The sequence below is a fragment of the Lipotes vexillifer genome, unplaced genomic scaffold (genome assembly GCF_000442215.2).
Source record: "Lipotes vexillifer unplaced genomic scaffold, Lipotes_vexillifer_v1.1 scaffold408, whole genome shotgun sequence".
NCBI lineage: Eukaryota > Metazoa > Chordata > Mammalia > Artiodactyla > Lipotidae > Lipotes > Lipotes vexillifer.
The window spans coordinates 2,374,657-2,389,694 of NW_006787469.1; the positions used below are offsets into that span (position 1 = coordinate 2,374,657).

General features: G+C 57.6%; 2 protein-coding genes across 2 annotated transcripts; both read right to left on the reverse strand.

Moving 5' to 3' along the window:
- Positions 1-355: 355 nt before the first annotated feature.
- On the reverse strand, positions 356-2,299 carry CHST14 (carbohydrate sulfotransferase 14). The gene has a single exon (XM_007460177.1). It carries the CDS (start codon positions 2,280-2,282, stop codon positions 1,152-1,154), a length of 1,131 nt encoding a protein of 376 aa, XP_007460239.1. The 5' UTR covers positions 2,283-2,299; the 3' UTR covers positions 356-1,151.
- Positions 2,300-6,999: 4,700 nt separating this feature from the next.
- Positions 7,000-13,701, reverse strand: BAHD1 (bromo adjacent homology domain containing 1). The gene is made up of 6 exons (XM_007460178.1): positions 12,276-13,701; positions 10,128-10,510; positions 8,982-9,141; positions 8,502-8,578; positions 7,674-7,774; positions 7,000-7,189 (listed from the first exon to the last, which is right to left on the reverse strand). Exons 1-6 carry the CDS (start codon positions 13,699-13,701, stop codon positions 7,000-7,002), a joined length of 2,337 nt encoding a protein of 778 aa, XP_007460240.1.
- Between the last annotated feature and the right edge of the window lie 1,337 nt (positions 13,702-15,038).

Below are 15,038 nucleotides of genomic sequence, written 5' to 3' on the forward strand. Positions count from 1 at the left end.
TCCTCCTTTTCATCTGAGGGCCTCCTCAGTCAAGAAGTATCCCTGCCTAAGAGGAGGAATATCTCTTACTTAGCTTCAGGGAATAATCGTATAGATGTGCTCTAGACCTGGAGCCATTCCTAACGGGGCTTGCCCTTTGGTGGCATCCCAGAAGCTGAGTCAGTGATCCGATATGGCTTATGGGAAGCTCCCAAAGGCTCCATGGTATGACGATGGCCCACTGCACTAGCCCTAGCAAGTTACAGCTTGTCTTACCTTCTCTACCTTCAAGCTCCCTCTCCTGACCTGGGGAAAGAGACATCAGGGGGTCTTGGTGGACACACAGGAGCTCAAAGGGAGAATCAGAGATGTTGACTTTGTATACAAAATGGCTTTATTAAAAATTCAGCTATTAGGAAAACAAAGCCTTCTCAAAGGTTCTATCAAAAAGTACAAATTTTAAATAAATGCATCAGAAAAGTGGCAGCCAGATACACAGGCCACAGTCACAATCCTGGGGGATGGGAGAGAGTGCCCAGAGTCCCAAGAAGAGGCTGGGCACAGGGGTCTTTGGATGCTGCAGGGTCAGGTCCTGGAAGGGCCCTTTCAGTTTTCCTTTCCTTGGAAAAAAGGGAAAGAACCCGGCAAGTGTAGGAAATTCTAAGTCTGAAGCGGAAAGATACAAAAGTCATTTATAAGGCACGACTGCTGACTCCAGCCCTGAGGCAAATGGAGTGGATGAACAGGTGATCAGAGCCACAGGGCCCCCGGCTGTGGTCATCTCCTGATTGGTGCCTGCTCTGGGTTTGGCTACAGGTTAAGTTAAGGTGGCTCAAGTGGACTGCACAATCCCAGCAGGCAGGGCCGTGGAGCCAGTCTTGAGAAGAGATGTGTTGCTACACTAGCAAACTGGTATCTAGCCCTGCCAGGGCAAGAAGGATCACACTGGCTCCCAAGAAATCCCCCTATGGAGAGCACCAGGCCATCTGTCCAACCCTGGCCTCTGAACCACTGTGTGCACCCACCCTGGACAAGGAACTTCCAAGGGCAATTCTTTCCACCTAGGCATCCGGAGAAGCCCCAGGCCCCAGAGCCAGGGTTTCTCTGTATGGCAACACAGAAGGTGGCATTGTCAAAACCAGTCCCCAACAACTGCTGGCCCACACCCATGGTCACTTATGACAGGCCTCCCTGGTGACGTTAGGCAGTGGGTAGGCAAAGAGGGAGAAGTCGAGGATATACTTAGGCAGCACGTCCTGCAGCAGGGCCCGTGGGGCACTGCACAGGTGGTAGTGCAGGCTTTCGGGGCTGGCCGGCCGGTACCAGGCCTGGCGAGCTGGGAATCGGACATGGGGCGGTGCCCGCACCCACTCCAGCACCTGGTTGGCATCTGCCTCCAGTCTCTCATAGGAGCCCACAAAGTCGTAGTGCACGGCACAAGGCTGGCACAGGTAGTACACGGGCATCCAATGCTCGTTCATGCGCTCAGGGTCCTCATCCACCAGGTATCTCAGGAACTCGGGGAAGGTGACATCGTCCCCCGCAGGGCTGGGCCCCGCTCCAGCCCTGTACCGCCTCACTATGTCAGCCCCATAGCGCTGCTGGTACTCTCGGATCTCGCCAAACTTGTTGCGGTAAGCAGAGAGAAGGCGTTCCAAGGGGTCCCGCACGAACAGGAACTTGAAGTAGTGCTGCAAGCGGTAGCGAATCTCATCAGGCCTTAGGTCTGCCAGGAACACCAGGTCGCTGCGGTGGTCCATCTTCAGGCGGACGTCCACGTTGTCCAGGACGCCCGCCAGCACCTTCAGCACCCGCTTCCAGTTCGAGCAGGCCACCTTGGGCACGTAGCAGTAGAGGAAGCGGTAGCGGTCATTCACAAGGATGTGGCGCAGCAGGGTGCGCCGCTGCCCCACCGGCAAGTCCCAGGGGTCCCGGGGCATGCCTGGTTGTCCGCACACTGCTCGCAAGGTCCGGTTACGGACGTCCTGCCTCACCTGTAAGTCGGAGTCCCCCGCATCCAGGGACAGCCTCCCAGGCCTGGGGGCCGTCCCACGCCAGACCGCGTCCTCGCGGTTGGGAGGGTGCAGGGGAAGGGGCTTCATCTCGGCCAGGATGCCACGCTCGATCATGAGCAGCAGCCCGCTGGAGGCCACGATAACCGCGAACATCAGCATGGACGGCAGCAGCAGGGGCGGCCCGCCCAGCCCGGCCCGGGCCCTGCCCAGTGGGGCCCGCCTCAGCGCCCGGCCCAGGGGCTCGGCGCCATTTGGGGCCGCCAGCGGGGTCAGCGGGCGGGGGAACATCGTGCTCCCGGGGCGGGGGCCTGCGCGGGCCCGGCCGATCCGAGGGCTGCCCGGGAGGCGGGCTCGGGCTGGGGGCGGGCCCGAGGGCTTGGGCCCGCGGAGCCGGGATGTGGTAGGGGAACGGAGCGCTGGCGGGAGGCCCCGGCGCGCGCGGGGGTAGCCGACTCCCGGGCTGCGGCGCCGGAGCGGGCGGCGGGCAGCGGTGGGGCGCGGCGAGGGACCTGGGCCGGATGTCCCGCCCGGCCGCTCTCCGCCCCCGGCCCCGCCGTGACACAGGCGCGGGGGCGGGCCCAGGCCGGGGGCGTGGAGAGGGGCGGGCGCCCCTGCAGCGAGGGGCTGGGAGGGCGCGTGCGGACCCCCACCCTGGAGAGGGCGCCTGAGCCAGGGCCGTCCTGGTCCTCTGCGCTTCGGGTTCAAAAGCTGCCGAGGCCCCGAAGGCAGGAAAGACCCAGGCCGCGGTTCCCTCTCCCGCGCAGCGCGTGCCCTCAGAGAGCTGGAAGGAGAGAACCTGCACGCAACGCCCTGCTGCCCACTCTGGCCCGGCCGAGCCCTTACTCCAACAGCGGGTCTGGAGGCAAGGGGCTTACGCAGTGCCCTCCACCGACTCCCAAATTTGAGTCCCAAATTTCTGGAGGTCTTAATTGCTGGAAGCAGAGTCCCCAGTGTGCTCCCCCTACCCGCCGTGTCCTGGCCACTCCAATAAAGAGGCACTAGACGGTCAGGCACTGACAATGGCTCAGCTCTATGGTGACCCTTAGATTTAAGACAGTACCTAGTGGTTACAGTGTTTATCCACTGGGGAATGCTGAAATGTCTGGAAATGGAATCTTCTCTCCTCTGTCTTCCCTCTTCCAGGCCTGAAGAGGTGGGACACTCTGGTGAGGGGCCAGTGACAAGTTGCTGCCTCGTGACCACTGGTGTGGTCAGCACGCATTTTGAAGGGTGAGGAGCTGGGGGCACAGAGCAGCAGACTCCTTGCCTGGAGTCAGACGTGCTCAGGGGCACCGGGCTGGCCACGTGGACTAGAGACAGACGTGGGGAATGCCTCGGAAGTCAGTAGCCAGCCTTTACTGATCTGAACTGGGCACCTAGCTAAGTGTCCAGACTTAGATGTGGGGAGCCCGTGAGGCTATGAAACAGTGTCCACATTATTGAGGCAGGTGTCATCTGTTGTATTCATTACCTTCTTTAGTGGTCACAGTCACCCGGGGTGGTAGGTACTATGCGCATCCCCGCGGCACAGCTGAGGAAACAGGCTCAGGGAAGCTGAGACTCTGTGTGAGTTGGTCTGATTCTAAATCCTAAATTCCTAATCACGATCCTTCAGAGATGAATGGAGCACAAACACAGAGGGAGAAAGCAGCTGACCCCAGAACACACTGTACTGAGGGGGTGATGGAACAGAAGATGCCACAGGCTTTGAGTTTAGTGAGAATGCAGTTACCACCGAGAGGAATTCAGAGGATGAGGACTCCTGAAGGATGAGATGAAGCTAAAAGACTCACGCATGGCCCGCCCAATCCTAGCAGTGTGAGCACAGCAGATGCGCAAGGGGAAAGAATGGGAAACCTGGTGGCCTTCCAGCTCCTCAGGACAGGCTCCCTACTCTGTCTGAATGTTGGGGTGCATCTCAGGATGCACCATTCACTGATTCAGAAGTCTGCATCAGGGTTTAGCCCTCACCAACTGCTCCTTGCTTCCAGTAGCAATGAAGGTAGATTTCTGGTCATGGGATTATTTCTGAAATCTTTTTTCTTTTCTTTTAAACGGCAAATACGTCTTCTATATTAGGAGAGGAAAAAACAGCTTTGAGAAAGTTTTTGGTAACTGCGTCACATGTGCTCATTTCTCTGAGCAGTTGTCTGTATTAGCAGTCACAGTGAGGCAGTCTGAATACAGGAATGGCCACTTACTCTGGGGGAGTCCTTAGACAAAGTACTTGTCTCCACACCAGTTTCTCGTCTGTAAAATAATGGGATACTGCCCATCTCATGGGACTCTTGTGGACAGCACACTGATGGCAGTGCTGCAGTTATGTCCATGATGGTGCCTGTGCCACTAACAAGCTCTATGGAAGTGCAGCTGCCCAGATGTCCTTACAAAATGCAGGAGCGGGTTGGGCAGCATATCTGCCTCCTAGGAACCCCGAGAGCCTTAGGTCCACCCCACCTTGAACACAGTCAACACTGAGGCTTTGGGGCTAGGGCTAGGTTGACTGAACCAAGCGTCCAGGCAGTCTGAGCCCTTGGCCTCATGATGCAGCCTTCAGTTCCTCAGCAAGGAGTGCCAGTTGCAAGACACCAAGGCCCTCGAACAGTTTCTGCTGGCCAGTTCTCCAGGGGCATGATCCAAGGTGAAGAGGCGGTATCTTCAACGCGCAACCACTTGGAGACCAGTTCCCAAGGACTTCACTCAGCCCACCACGATGTGAAGAAGTCACCTCCAAGTTCCCATTCCCTCTGTCTCCTCTCCTCCCGCTGTTTCCCCGCACATTCCTCTGCTCTTTGCTTACTGAACTCAGTGAGCCCCTGCACTGCAGTGGTTAAGAGTGGTGAGCCCCTCTGCACCCACACACAAAAAGATGACACGACACACAGGAAATGGTCCTTTTCTAAATCAATACAATTTTTCAAATTTATTATTTTTTTTCTTAAAGAAGTACTTCTAATCTCTGTCAAAAGGGAGGTGAGGAAAGGTCCTCCCTCCCTTGTAAACACTGAAATACAGATCTGAGAAACCAGGGTCGACACACACAAAAAGTGCATTTTACAAAATATCAACTAAAATATATTTTACATGAATTATGCTTCCATTGAAATTCTACCAGCTGCATTTTCAGGTTCGAAAAAATATTTCCACATCTAAGAGATTTCAAAAGCATTTAAGTTGTGGGCAGTGGACCCTACCTCCTGGGAGACGAGGGGCCTGATCTCCTGCTGGGTGAGGCTGGGCTCCCTGGCAGCAAGGGCCCAGCGCCCTGGGAAAGAGCAGGCTCCAAGGCTGGGTCTCCAGAGCCACCACAGCCCCACCCCATGGCCACTCTGCCAATCTCTCTTACTGCCCCGCCCTCCTGGACTGATGATGCCTTCCTCCAAACAGCTTATTCAATACAAGGGGACCCAAGTTCCTTCCCTTCAGGTTTGGGGTTGGGCACCCAAGTTCCTTCCCTTCAGGTTTGGGGTTGGGCTTCCCATGTGTAAATTCACCTCTGAATGGTCCAGGCCTCACCCAAGCCCAGTGACCAATCAGGAGCAGCCATCTGCTCAGGGACAGCACAGGGCTGGGGGATCGCTGGGAGTGCCCTCAGGATTCACTTCCACCTCCCACCCAACTGTCCTCACCCAGTGCCACCTCCTCAGCCTGCAGGGTCTGTCTGCCCCTCCCTAGGGGAGGGGGACCCAGTGCGGCCCTCCTTGGCTCCTGTCCCCAGGGTTGTGGCCTGTGGAATCACTCACAAGCATGTGCCCAGCGCTGGGCCCAAGCCACACTCCCTCTCCCCACCAGGCTCCTCTTTGGTACAAATAGGAAAGAACCAGACTGCTCCAGCCGCCACACAGAGTGCCCCAGGGCCAGGGCCAAGTTCTGGCAAGGATAGCAGGGGGCTGAGTCTCCTAATCTACTCTGGGGAGCAGAATGAGGTGAGAACAGGGCCCCTGGGCAACAGGAACAAACCGAAAATGCAGGTCCTTAGCTCCTAGAGTGAGTGGCTGCAGCTCAGCAGGTCTGTGGACTGATACAGTGTTGATTCTCGCTGGGATGTAAATTAGTGCAATCTACAAAAGACTAGGGTAAGAGGTGGCAGGGCAAGGGGAGCCACAGCACTCCTTTGGTTTGATTTCAGGTGGGTGTGGCTTGAAAAGTCATGTGTGAAGTTCTGCAAGAGGTTTCCTAAACCTCTAAGTGTAAGGCAAGAGGAAAAGTCTTCAATAAATCAGGTAGCAATTTTCCTTGCCCCCTGCCCCACCCCCTCCCAGCTCCCTTCTGCTCTCCCAGACATGACAAACCCCATGTTGATCAGTTAATTTCTGGGAGGCCAGACCTGCTGGGTGGCCTTCACCAGGAGGTGGACAGGAAGCTGACTCCCACAAGGGGGCCACACCCATGACTGTGTGGGCTGGTAACTTGTCCCAGCACCAGGGGCTACTGCAGGGGCAAAGGAGGAATGCCAGAGAAAGGCCCCAAGTCCAGGAAGAGAAAGTCAATGGTCTGGGAGCCAGACTTTGGCTCCCTAGGCCTCAAAGGAATGAGCTCGGAGCTGTGCTAGAATCTGGGAGAGCCTGGTCCCAGGCTAATGGGGAAGCAGTGGGTCACAGTGGGTGAGGTAAAGCTGGCTCCCACTCCCCCATGAAGGGCCCAGGGGAGGATAAAGAAGGGCCTGGTTCCTGGAGGACCTTCCCCCAATCCCCCCAGGGGCCATGCCCCTGAAGCTTGGCCCAGCCTCAGGGAAGACTGCTTCTTCAGGAGCCTCTGCCCAGGGGACCACAGAGAGGCGCCCTGGGCCAAGCTGAGGGCTCTGATGCTTTTCTTATACCCTGGCCTCCCCTTCCCTCCCATGGGGCCCAAATCCATAGGGGCCCCTGCCCTCCCCCCACAAGAGAACCACAGGCCAGCCACCTCAGGCTCCTGTGGCCCCTTAACCAAGTGCTGTGCTTCAAGCAGTGCCCCCTGCCCTGAGCCCCACTTGCCCGTGGGCAGCCCCAGTGTGGGTGTGAGGGGGCTACTGTGGGTTCTTGAGGATGCGGCCATGGCGGAAGTCATAGACATGGCGGCAAAGAAACACCAGCTCAGGGTCCGTGTCCTCGGGCACTGTGCGGTGTGGCGGGGTGGAGTAGTCCGCAGAGGGGGGCACCAGTGCTGTCTTTCGGCTGGGGAGACCCTCGCCTCGACGCTTGGCCATGGCACAGAATCTGCAGTGACACACCATTCGCTGTCTTTACCACAGCTATCTTAGCAGGAAGACCAATTCCTTCCCCACCCTGCCCAGAGGGCTGGGACACCCCCTCCCACCTCCACAAGGGCAGGTGCTGCCTCCATCCCTGTCCTGGGGCCTATGCCCTCTCTGCCAACCATCTTCTCTGTCACTGGGGAACCACACCTACCAGGGCCTCCCTCCCAATCACCTGTCAATTCTCCTTGATTTTTTCTGAGAGCAGTACTGTAACCATCCCCGCCTCTGCAACTCTGCCCCAATCACTCTGCCTCAGAGGGGGAACAATTTTTCTTTTTTTCTTTTTTTCCATAAAAATTACATGATGGAAGCAGACTGTGGGAAGAAAGTTCTAGGAGGTCAGGCCCAGTGAGTCAGATCCCCTTGGGGATCACAGGCAGCCCCCAAATAGCCCTGGGAAGTCTGAGGGGAGAGGCTAGCCAGAGGTACAGGGCACCACCCACCTGCAATACTCAGCAAAGGTCAGCACGTAGCACTTCTCTTCAATGCAGGCCACGCTATTCTGGTCCTGATGTCTCGATGCAAAGACTTCATTCTGCAAAGGCTCAAGGGGAGGGAGGAGGAGGTTGGCTACCAGGGTGGGAAGCACCTAGCTCCAGAAGCAAGGCAGACATTAACCACTCTGCTGGGACTCCTGACCTGAGGCAGACACTCCAGCTAGTGCCCAGGAAACTAGGGAGCTTCCCTGGAATTTCAGCCTAACTGCTCCTCATCTAGCAGCCCAAGGCATTCCTCCCAGGTCCTGTCCTACTCAGGAGCAGCCAAGTGCCTGCTCCAGCCTCCGACTGACATCAGCCTCCCGACCCCCCCAGCCCAGGGGAGGAGAGGGGAATTGGTGTGCACTCTCCTACGGCGAGGGGAAAAAAAGTAAAAGGGGGCCCAGACCCGGGGTGGAGCAACCCACACACAGCTTGGCAGATACCAAGGGGTGTCAGTAGAGTCTTTTCTCCCCTCCCTCTCCTGCTGCAGACAGTAAAGGTGTGCAGCTCCACCTCCCCTTTCCTGTCGCCAGGAAGACACAACTACTTGCTCCCATTCTGGCACCCCTGCTCTTGGGGGCTCCCTTTCTGCCCCACCTTTCAAGACAAAGGTTACTATTCCCTTCAAAACATGAATTGGGGCAGTGTTGGGAAAAGAGGCTAAAACTCAGGCCTTTCCCCAGGTTCTCTGGTGTCCAAGGTAATGAGTACAGGGACTTGAATGCCCAGGCTGCCCCCCCCCCCCGTACCACATTCTCAGTGCCCCAGCCTCTCCCCCACCAGGCAGCTCACCTCGTGCATGCTGGGACTGCGGCCTCCCTGTAAGTGCTCTGGTCTGTAATACCACAAGAGGCTCATCATCAGCTCTCCTAGGGGGGAAAGAGAAGCAATCAGGGCTTGAGCTGGCAGCTCCAGAGTTACTTAGATAGGCAGGCGGGCTGGCCACCTGCCCTGGAGGCTCATCCAACTTCAAAGCCTAGGACAATTCTGCAGGCTCCGGCCACCCCTATCCCCTGCCCTGGGCCAAGTCTGGCAATTCAGTGGCCTAGAATGCTGTTAGGCATGGAGGGAGGAGGAGGAAAAGGCATTGACAGGTGAGGCAGGGTGACAGGCGCCCAGGCCCCGATGGCTGGAAAGGTTAATGAGCTGATCCAACCCAAGCACAAGGCCGTCTGCAGCCCTGAGCACCAGACAGACGGTGGCTTAGTGGAAGGCAGACTCTGCCAAGGACACAGGACACTAGTGCCAGGTCGAACTCTAGACAAGGGGTACCTGATTCCGGGTTCTCCCAGAGGGCAGAGATCTTGGCCACATAAGGTGTGGACGTCTTTCGAGGGCCTGACTTGAGCAGGACAGTGTCCCGGACTCGGATCGTCTCTCCATGCCGCTCCACCGCCTGGTAGCTCTTTCGGATGGCTGGTTCCGGTTCATCCTGAGCAACAAACCAATGACACAAACAAGGCTTGTGGGGCTGCACTCAGCATGCGGAGGGAGTGACATCCTCTCTGTGCTCTCCTCAGGGCAGTCAAACCGCTGAGGATGGGAGACCGCCAAACTGGTTTGCACTCTGGCCCCTTCTCCCTGAGCCTGGCTTTCAGGGGCAGGAAAGGGAATCCTCCTCACCGTTGGAGAAAGGAAGAGAAATGGGAACAGGGGTAAGAAAGTGGCTCGAAACTTCTGGGCCTGCACCCTGACCACCACACCCACGACAGCCGGCTCTCGTGCTCCAAGCCCCCAGCACCGGGTAGGTCCTCAAGATTCCTAATGGGCAGTCTGGGTTTGACTCTTAAACCACCATGGTATAAGCAGCAAAGCCTTATCACAGGCAAATGACTTAATCTACTGCTAAGCCTGTTTCCTCGTCTGTGAAATGAGGGTAGTTCTAGGACCACGGGGTGTGTGTGTACCTCACGGGGCAGCGGTGATGATGAAAGCGGATAATGCATGTAAAGTGCTTAGTTCGGTTCTGGCACTTAAGACGTGCTCAATACATTTCAGTCTACATTCTTTTCATTATCCCAGATGTTCCTGTATCACCAATTTTCTCTGCCTATCCCAATTTCCCCTATACATACTTATCCAAAAAGCCTCCAGGGAAGTCCTCCACTTTATAATCCAGGATGAGAGATGAAGACACTTCAGGAGGCTTCCCTAAGAGTCGGTGACAGAGATGGCAGCCACCAGCTGTGAGTGACTGTGCATTCCGTGACTCCCCAAGGCACAGGGCACAGCATCAGTACGGGTTGGGGGAGCAGGCCGGGCCAGTGTGATCAGTTCCTGGGGTACAACTGAGCTGGAACCCCTCGTCACTTCTCAGAGTGGCTAGAGCCAGGGGTTCTTGGGACCCAACTCACTGCAGGTCCTATGTCCCTAACCGCCACCCTCCCTTCTCCCCATCAGCTGAGAGCTGGCACTCACCAAGACATAGACGGCTTTCTCACAGGCAGCCCCAACGGGCACCCAGCCGTTAGTGCGGCGGCGGCGGCGGCGGCGGGGGCGTGGGCGCTGGACGCGAGGCTGCTTGGGGTGGCTGGGCCTGCGGGCAGCCTTGCTCCGCGCAGTGTGCCTACAGCTAGAGCCCGTGCGCAGACCTGACTTGGAGCCACTAGGAGGCTTGGCGCTCTGAGGGCACGCGCGAGCTACCGTCTGGGGCTCCGAGGTGGGTGTCTGAAGATGGGGGACAGGCTCTGCTGCAGGTGGCACGCTGGGCACAGGGCATCCCAAGAGGGGGTGGGCAGGTGAGGCAGGGTGGCCGGCTTCCGGGAGAGGAAATTCCAGCTGGCCCAGGGACCTGCAGCCTTCTGGGAAAAGGAGAGAGGGAGGTCAGGTCAGGTAAGGATAAGCAGGGAACCCCCGGCCCCTCTGCTTTCAGAGCCTGCTTCTTTTAATTCTAAGCATGAATCCAAAGGCCACTGAGGTGGCAGGTGGGGTCAGAGGCTGTTAAGGGAGATGATCAGTGACTGGCCAAGGGTTTTTCTTGACCTTGGAGACTGGCCCACAGACATCTCCATCTCTTCTTCTAGCCTGAGAGAAGGGGAAGTAATGGGAATGGCATCTCTAAGCTCTGACTTAATCTTCCTTTTCTAAGGTTTCCACCGTACTTAGGAGCAGGGGATCTGGAGTGAGACCAGGATACGAGTCCCAGATCTGCCACTTACCAGCTGTGTGACTTCAGGCAAGTCACTTCACCTTTCCGTGCCTTGCAACAGAAGTAGTAGTTGTGAGTATCATATAGTGTGTCCTAGGTGTTTTCCTATCAACGTATTAATTCTTCACATCCTTACAACAACCCTATGAGGTAGGTACCATTTACCCCCATTTTACAATTAAGGAAACTGAGACACAGGGTGGTTATTGGTTTGTCCCACAGTCACATGGCTGAAGAAGTGGGGAGAACATTTCAGTCTGGCTCCAGAGTCTGTGCTCAATTAACATGCCATATGGCCTCCCATATATAAAGCACTAAGAACAAGTGCCTGGCACATGGTGCTTACTGGTGTCCCAGGGCAAGGGGCTAAGGGTCTTGGGTCCCACAGTTTAAGTAACTAGACTTAGAGAGTGCTACGGAAGAAAAAGAAAAGCCTAAAAAGAAGCTTGTTCTCATTTCTTAGACCTCCAACTCATGCGAGAACCTGAAACAACCAGTCTGGCCAGAGTCAACCGGTCTATAAAGTTGTTTTATGGACTCCTTCAAGAAGGGCTGTGCAGGGGAGGGGAGAGCCCTGAGAAGGCCTGGCCCCTCACTTCACCAGCAGCAGGGCAAACCGGCTGGCTAGCATGGCTCTGGTCACCTCACTTCCACCCAGGAGCCAGGAAGGGAGCTTGGAGAGGCATGTGAGGACTCTCCTGCCAGTTTGGGGAAAGAGAGATCACTTAGGGGTGTCTCATCAACTACGGCACGAGACTCTCAGGTGTCTGGATCTTGCCAAGAAGGTAGACACCAAAGCCCAGGCCCTGATGGCAGCCTGTCTGTTCTCAGAGTGTCCCCACCCGGTCTGTACCTAGCAAGGTGATTCTAAGTCTGAGCATTACTTCTCTTTCAAGGCCTGTATGGCCAGGACGAAGCTGTCCTATTGCAGCTAGTACCACCTACGGGGCCTGGTACCCACCACCCCTCCCGTGAATGCTGAACTCGGTTGGCATGCAGATGGTCTGGGTTCCCGGAAGTAAGGAATTCTAGATTTCCTCGAGGAAGGCAGAAGGACATGGGAACAACTTGGCAAAAGTGCTAATTTCAGCATCTAACTTGCTACTCAGAGTCTAAGAATGGGCATCCCAGTGGAGAGGGAGGAGAGACACGCCCTGCCCACTTCACCACCACAAAGCTACCTAACTGCCATGCTGAGAAACCTCTATAGACAGTGGGGACGGAGCAGGGCTGCTAAGAGCTAAACACGGGCCTCTTTCCTGGGAATCTCCTAGGCTAGGGGCACAAAACTAGAGGAATCCTCCCTTCTCAAAACCCCCGACTCTCCCACGCGGTAGACAGACGCCAGTGCGCCCCACCCTCCTGGGACACTGCTTCTCAGAGACTCCCTGGTGTACCCCACCTCCAGGAAGGCATACCTGCTGCAAAAGGCATTTTGTAGGGGCAGCCGCCACAGGTAGTGCCGATGTGGGTAAGAGACGGGGGCAACATTTCACAGATGCTGTAGCCATTCACTCCAGTATCCTCACTGGAGCAGTAACGAGAACCCCATGGAGGGTGCTGGAAGTGGGTGCCCGCAGCGGGCACTGAGCTCGGGGCCAAGAGGAGCCCCGCGTTAGCTGCAGCCACTGGGGACAGCTTGTCCTCGGGGAGCACGGAGCAGGAGGGGTAGCCCCCACACCGCAGCCCGGCCTGGCTGCAGTACAGGTAGAAGCTGCCTAGCGCGGTGAGCTCAGGCCCACCACACAGGCCACTGTAGTCGGCGGGGTTGCCAGGCATCGGTAGTGGGGAGAGCTGGGGTGCGGGGAAAGAGGGCTGGTGCAGTTCCTGCTTGGGGGCAGGTGACTCCTCGCCTGGGCGCCCGGGCTCCGGCTTCAAGGCTGCTTGCCCACCCATCAGCAGGGGCAGGTGAGGGCGCAGCCCCAAGGGGCTCTCTAGAGCCTCACTCAGGGGCTGGTAAGGTGGCTGGCTGGATGGCCCACGAGGGGTGGCAGATGGCCATGGCTCCTCAGGGTGTCCTTGCCAGCCGGGTGGGCCTGCAGCCTCCCCAGAGCCAGCCCCCTGCCGGGCCTTGGGATAGTTCTTGCCATTGACCTTGGCCCACTTTGGCCTCGGGGCCCTCAGTGCTGGTGGCTCAGTGGAGTGCCCATCTGCTTCTGGGTGGGCACGAGGCGGCCGCAGGGGTAGCTCCCGCTCCTGGCTCAGCTTTAGGAAGGCAGCTGCATTCAGGCTGGCCAGTCTCTTGGGAGCTGGATCGCCATCTCGGCGGGCCCCTTCATCCGGTGCTGGCTCTGGGGACAGGTCCCGACTTCCTCCGAGGTCCCCCAGCCTGGGCCGCTTCTTGGAGGAGGCCCAGCCTCCAGTGGCCCGGTCCCGGTCCCGGCTGCGGTGGGGGTCTCCCCCTCGGCTGCGGCGGGTGCCCATCAGGCTGCTGGTCTCTTCCCGCTCCAGCAGCAGGTTATTGAGGGCCTCGGCGTTGAGGGAGGCCAGGCGCCGCTTGCGGGGCTGGGGGAGGCCAGTGTCCTCGCTGGATGGGGCCGGGCTAGGGGGCTTGGGCAGGTCGGGGGGCAGCTCATCAGCCTCATCTGCGCTCCGTGGACCAGCCACATTCTCCAGGCGGGTCAGCAGCACTTTGCAGGCCTTGGGCTTCTCGGGAATTAATGGGCGCTTCCGCAGTGGGTAGTTCTTGCGGCGCCCAGTGAGGTGCCCTGGGCTCTCAGGAGGACCTGGCTCCACACCCTCTGCCCCCTGCTCCATACTGCTGCCTTCCATCTGCAGGGGCTCCTGGCGGCCCGTGGGGCCCGAACTCAGCATGGAAAGAGACTTCCTCCGAGTGTGTGTCATGGAGTACCTCCAAGCTGCAGGACATAAGGCAGGCAATGAGAGAAGCCTGCCCTGGCCTGCTTTCTCCCCCACTGCAGCCCATCCCACATCCTGCAATAACTCTGGCCCGCATCCCCTGCAATAACTCTGGCCACTCACCCCATCTCCAGCTTGGATGTTCCCGGGAACCCCCCTTCCAGAGTGCAAAGGTCTAGCGGGTCAGGCTACCAGCAGCTGTGCAAGGGCTAGCTGCCCCACTCTACTCTGAACCAAGCCCCTGGGGACCCTATGGAGCAATGCAAACCCCAGAGCTGGAAGACAGAAGAAGCTGGGGGCAAAGCTCTCGGTTGTCTCCACCTGTTCTTCTCCCACTAGATACTCATTGTAGGACAGGAGGAGACTGTCCTGAGGACATGGATCCAGGATAGAGACTTGGGTGGTGGGAGCCCACCAATTCCTTCAAAGACATTATCAGCCCCCTCCCCCTTCTTGAGGTTTCTGAGATTGGCCACAGGAGGATAAGGAGATGGACAGCGAGGAGCTGAGATGAGGAACCTGCCTGCTGGGCTGTGGAGGAGGCAAAGTCCACCTGTGAGGACACCTGCCTGGCACATACAGCAGGACAGCCATAACCTGGGTATTGCTGGAAAGCCCCCTCAAGAGTGAAGGCCTGGCTATGAGGAGCCTGTGGGGGGAGGTCTCAGCCAGCCCGTGGAGCCAGCCCCACCTTAGTTCAGATTCCAAACGGCCCAGTGCCAGTGCCTGGGGGAGGGATGTCAGTAAGGCTGGGGCCAGCATTCCCGGGTAGGAAACCCAGGGACCACACTCTAGACCTGTGGTACAGCTTTAAAGGCCCACCAGCTACTAAGAGCTGGGAAAAGAAAGTACCAAACAGAAGAACTAACTCAGGTGACAAACCCAGGCAGCCCTGTTGGTCCTGCCTTATTCCTCAGGACTCCCTCCTTGTAGGCAAGATGCCAGGCAGGGGGCAGGATGGGTGTGAGTCACAGGAAACCCAGAGCCCCAGACAGAAAACGCCTGCGACCAGGCATCATCCCTTAAGTTTGCTTAGCAGACACCCTCCCCACCTCCAACATACCTGGGTCCCCCGGGCACCCCCCTAAATGAAAAAGGCAGCAGGCTGTGTGCAGGAAGCTGGCACAACCCAGGCAATGGAGAGCTGAGGGGCAGGGTGTGGGGGGGTGGACACTGCCGGCATCGGTGGTCAGAGACTACTATGCTGTTCACTCCCTACCTACACCCCAACAAAGCAAGGTGCTGCCGAGTAAGGTGTCAGACGGAGCTCTGCCCTCCCCAGCACTCTGGGACCCCTCCTGCCCAGCAAGCTTTTCAGCTTG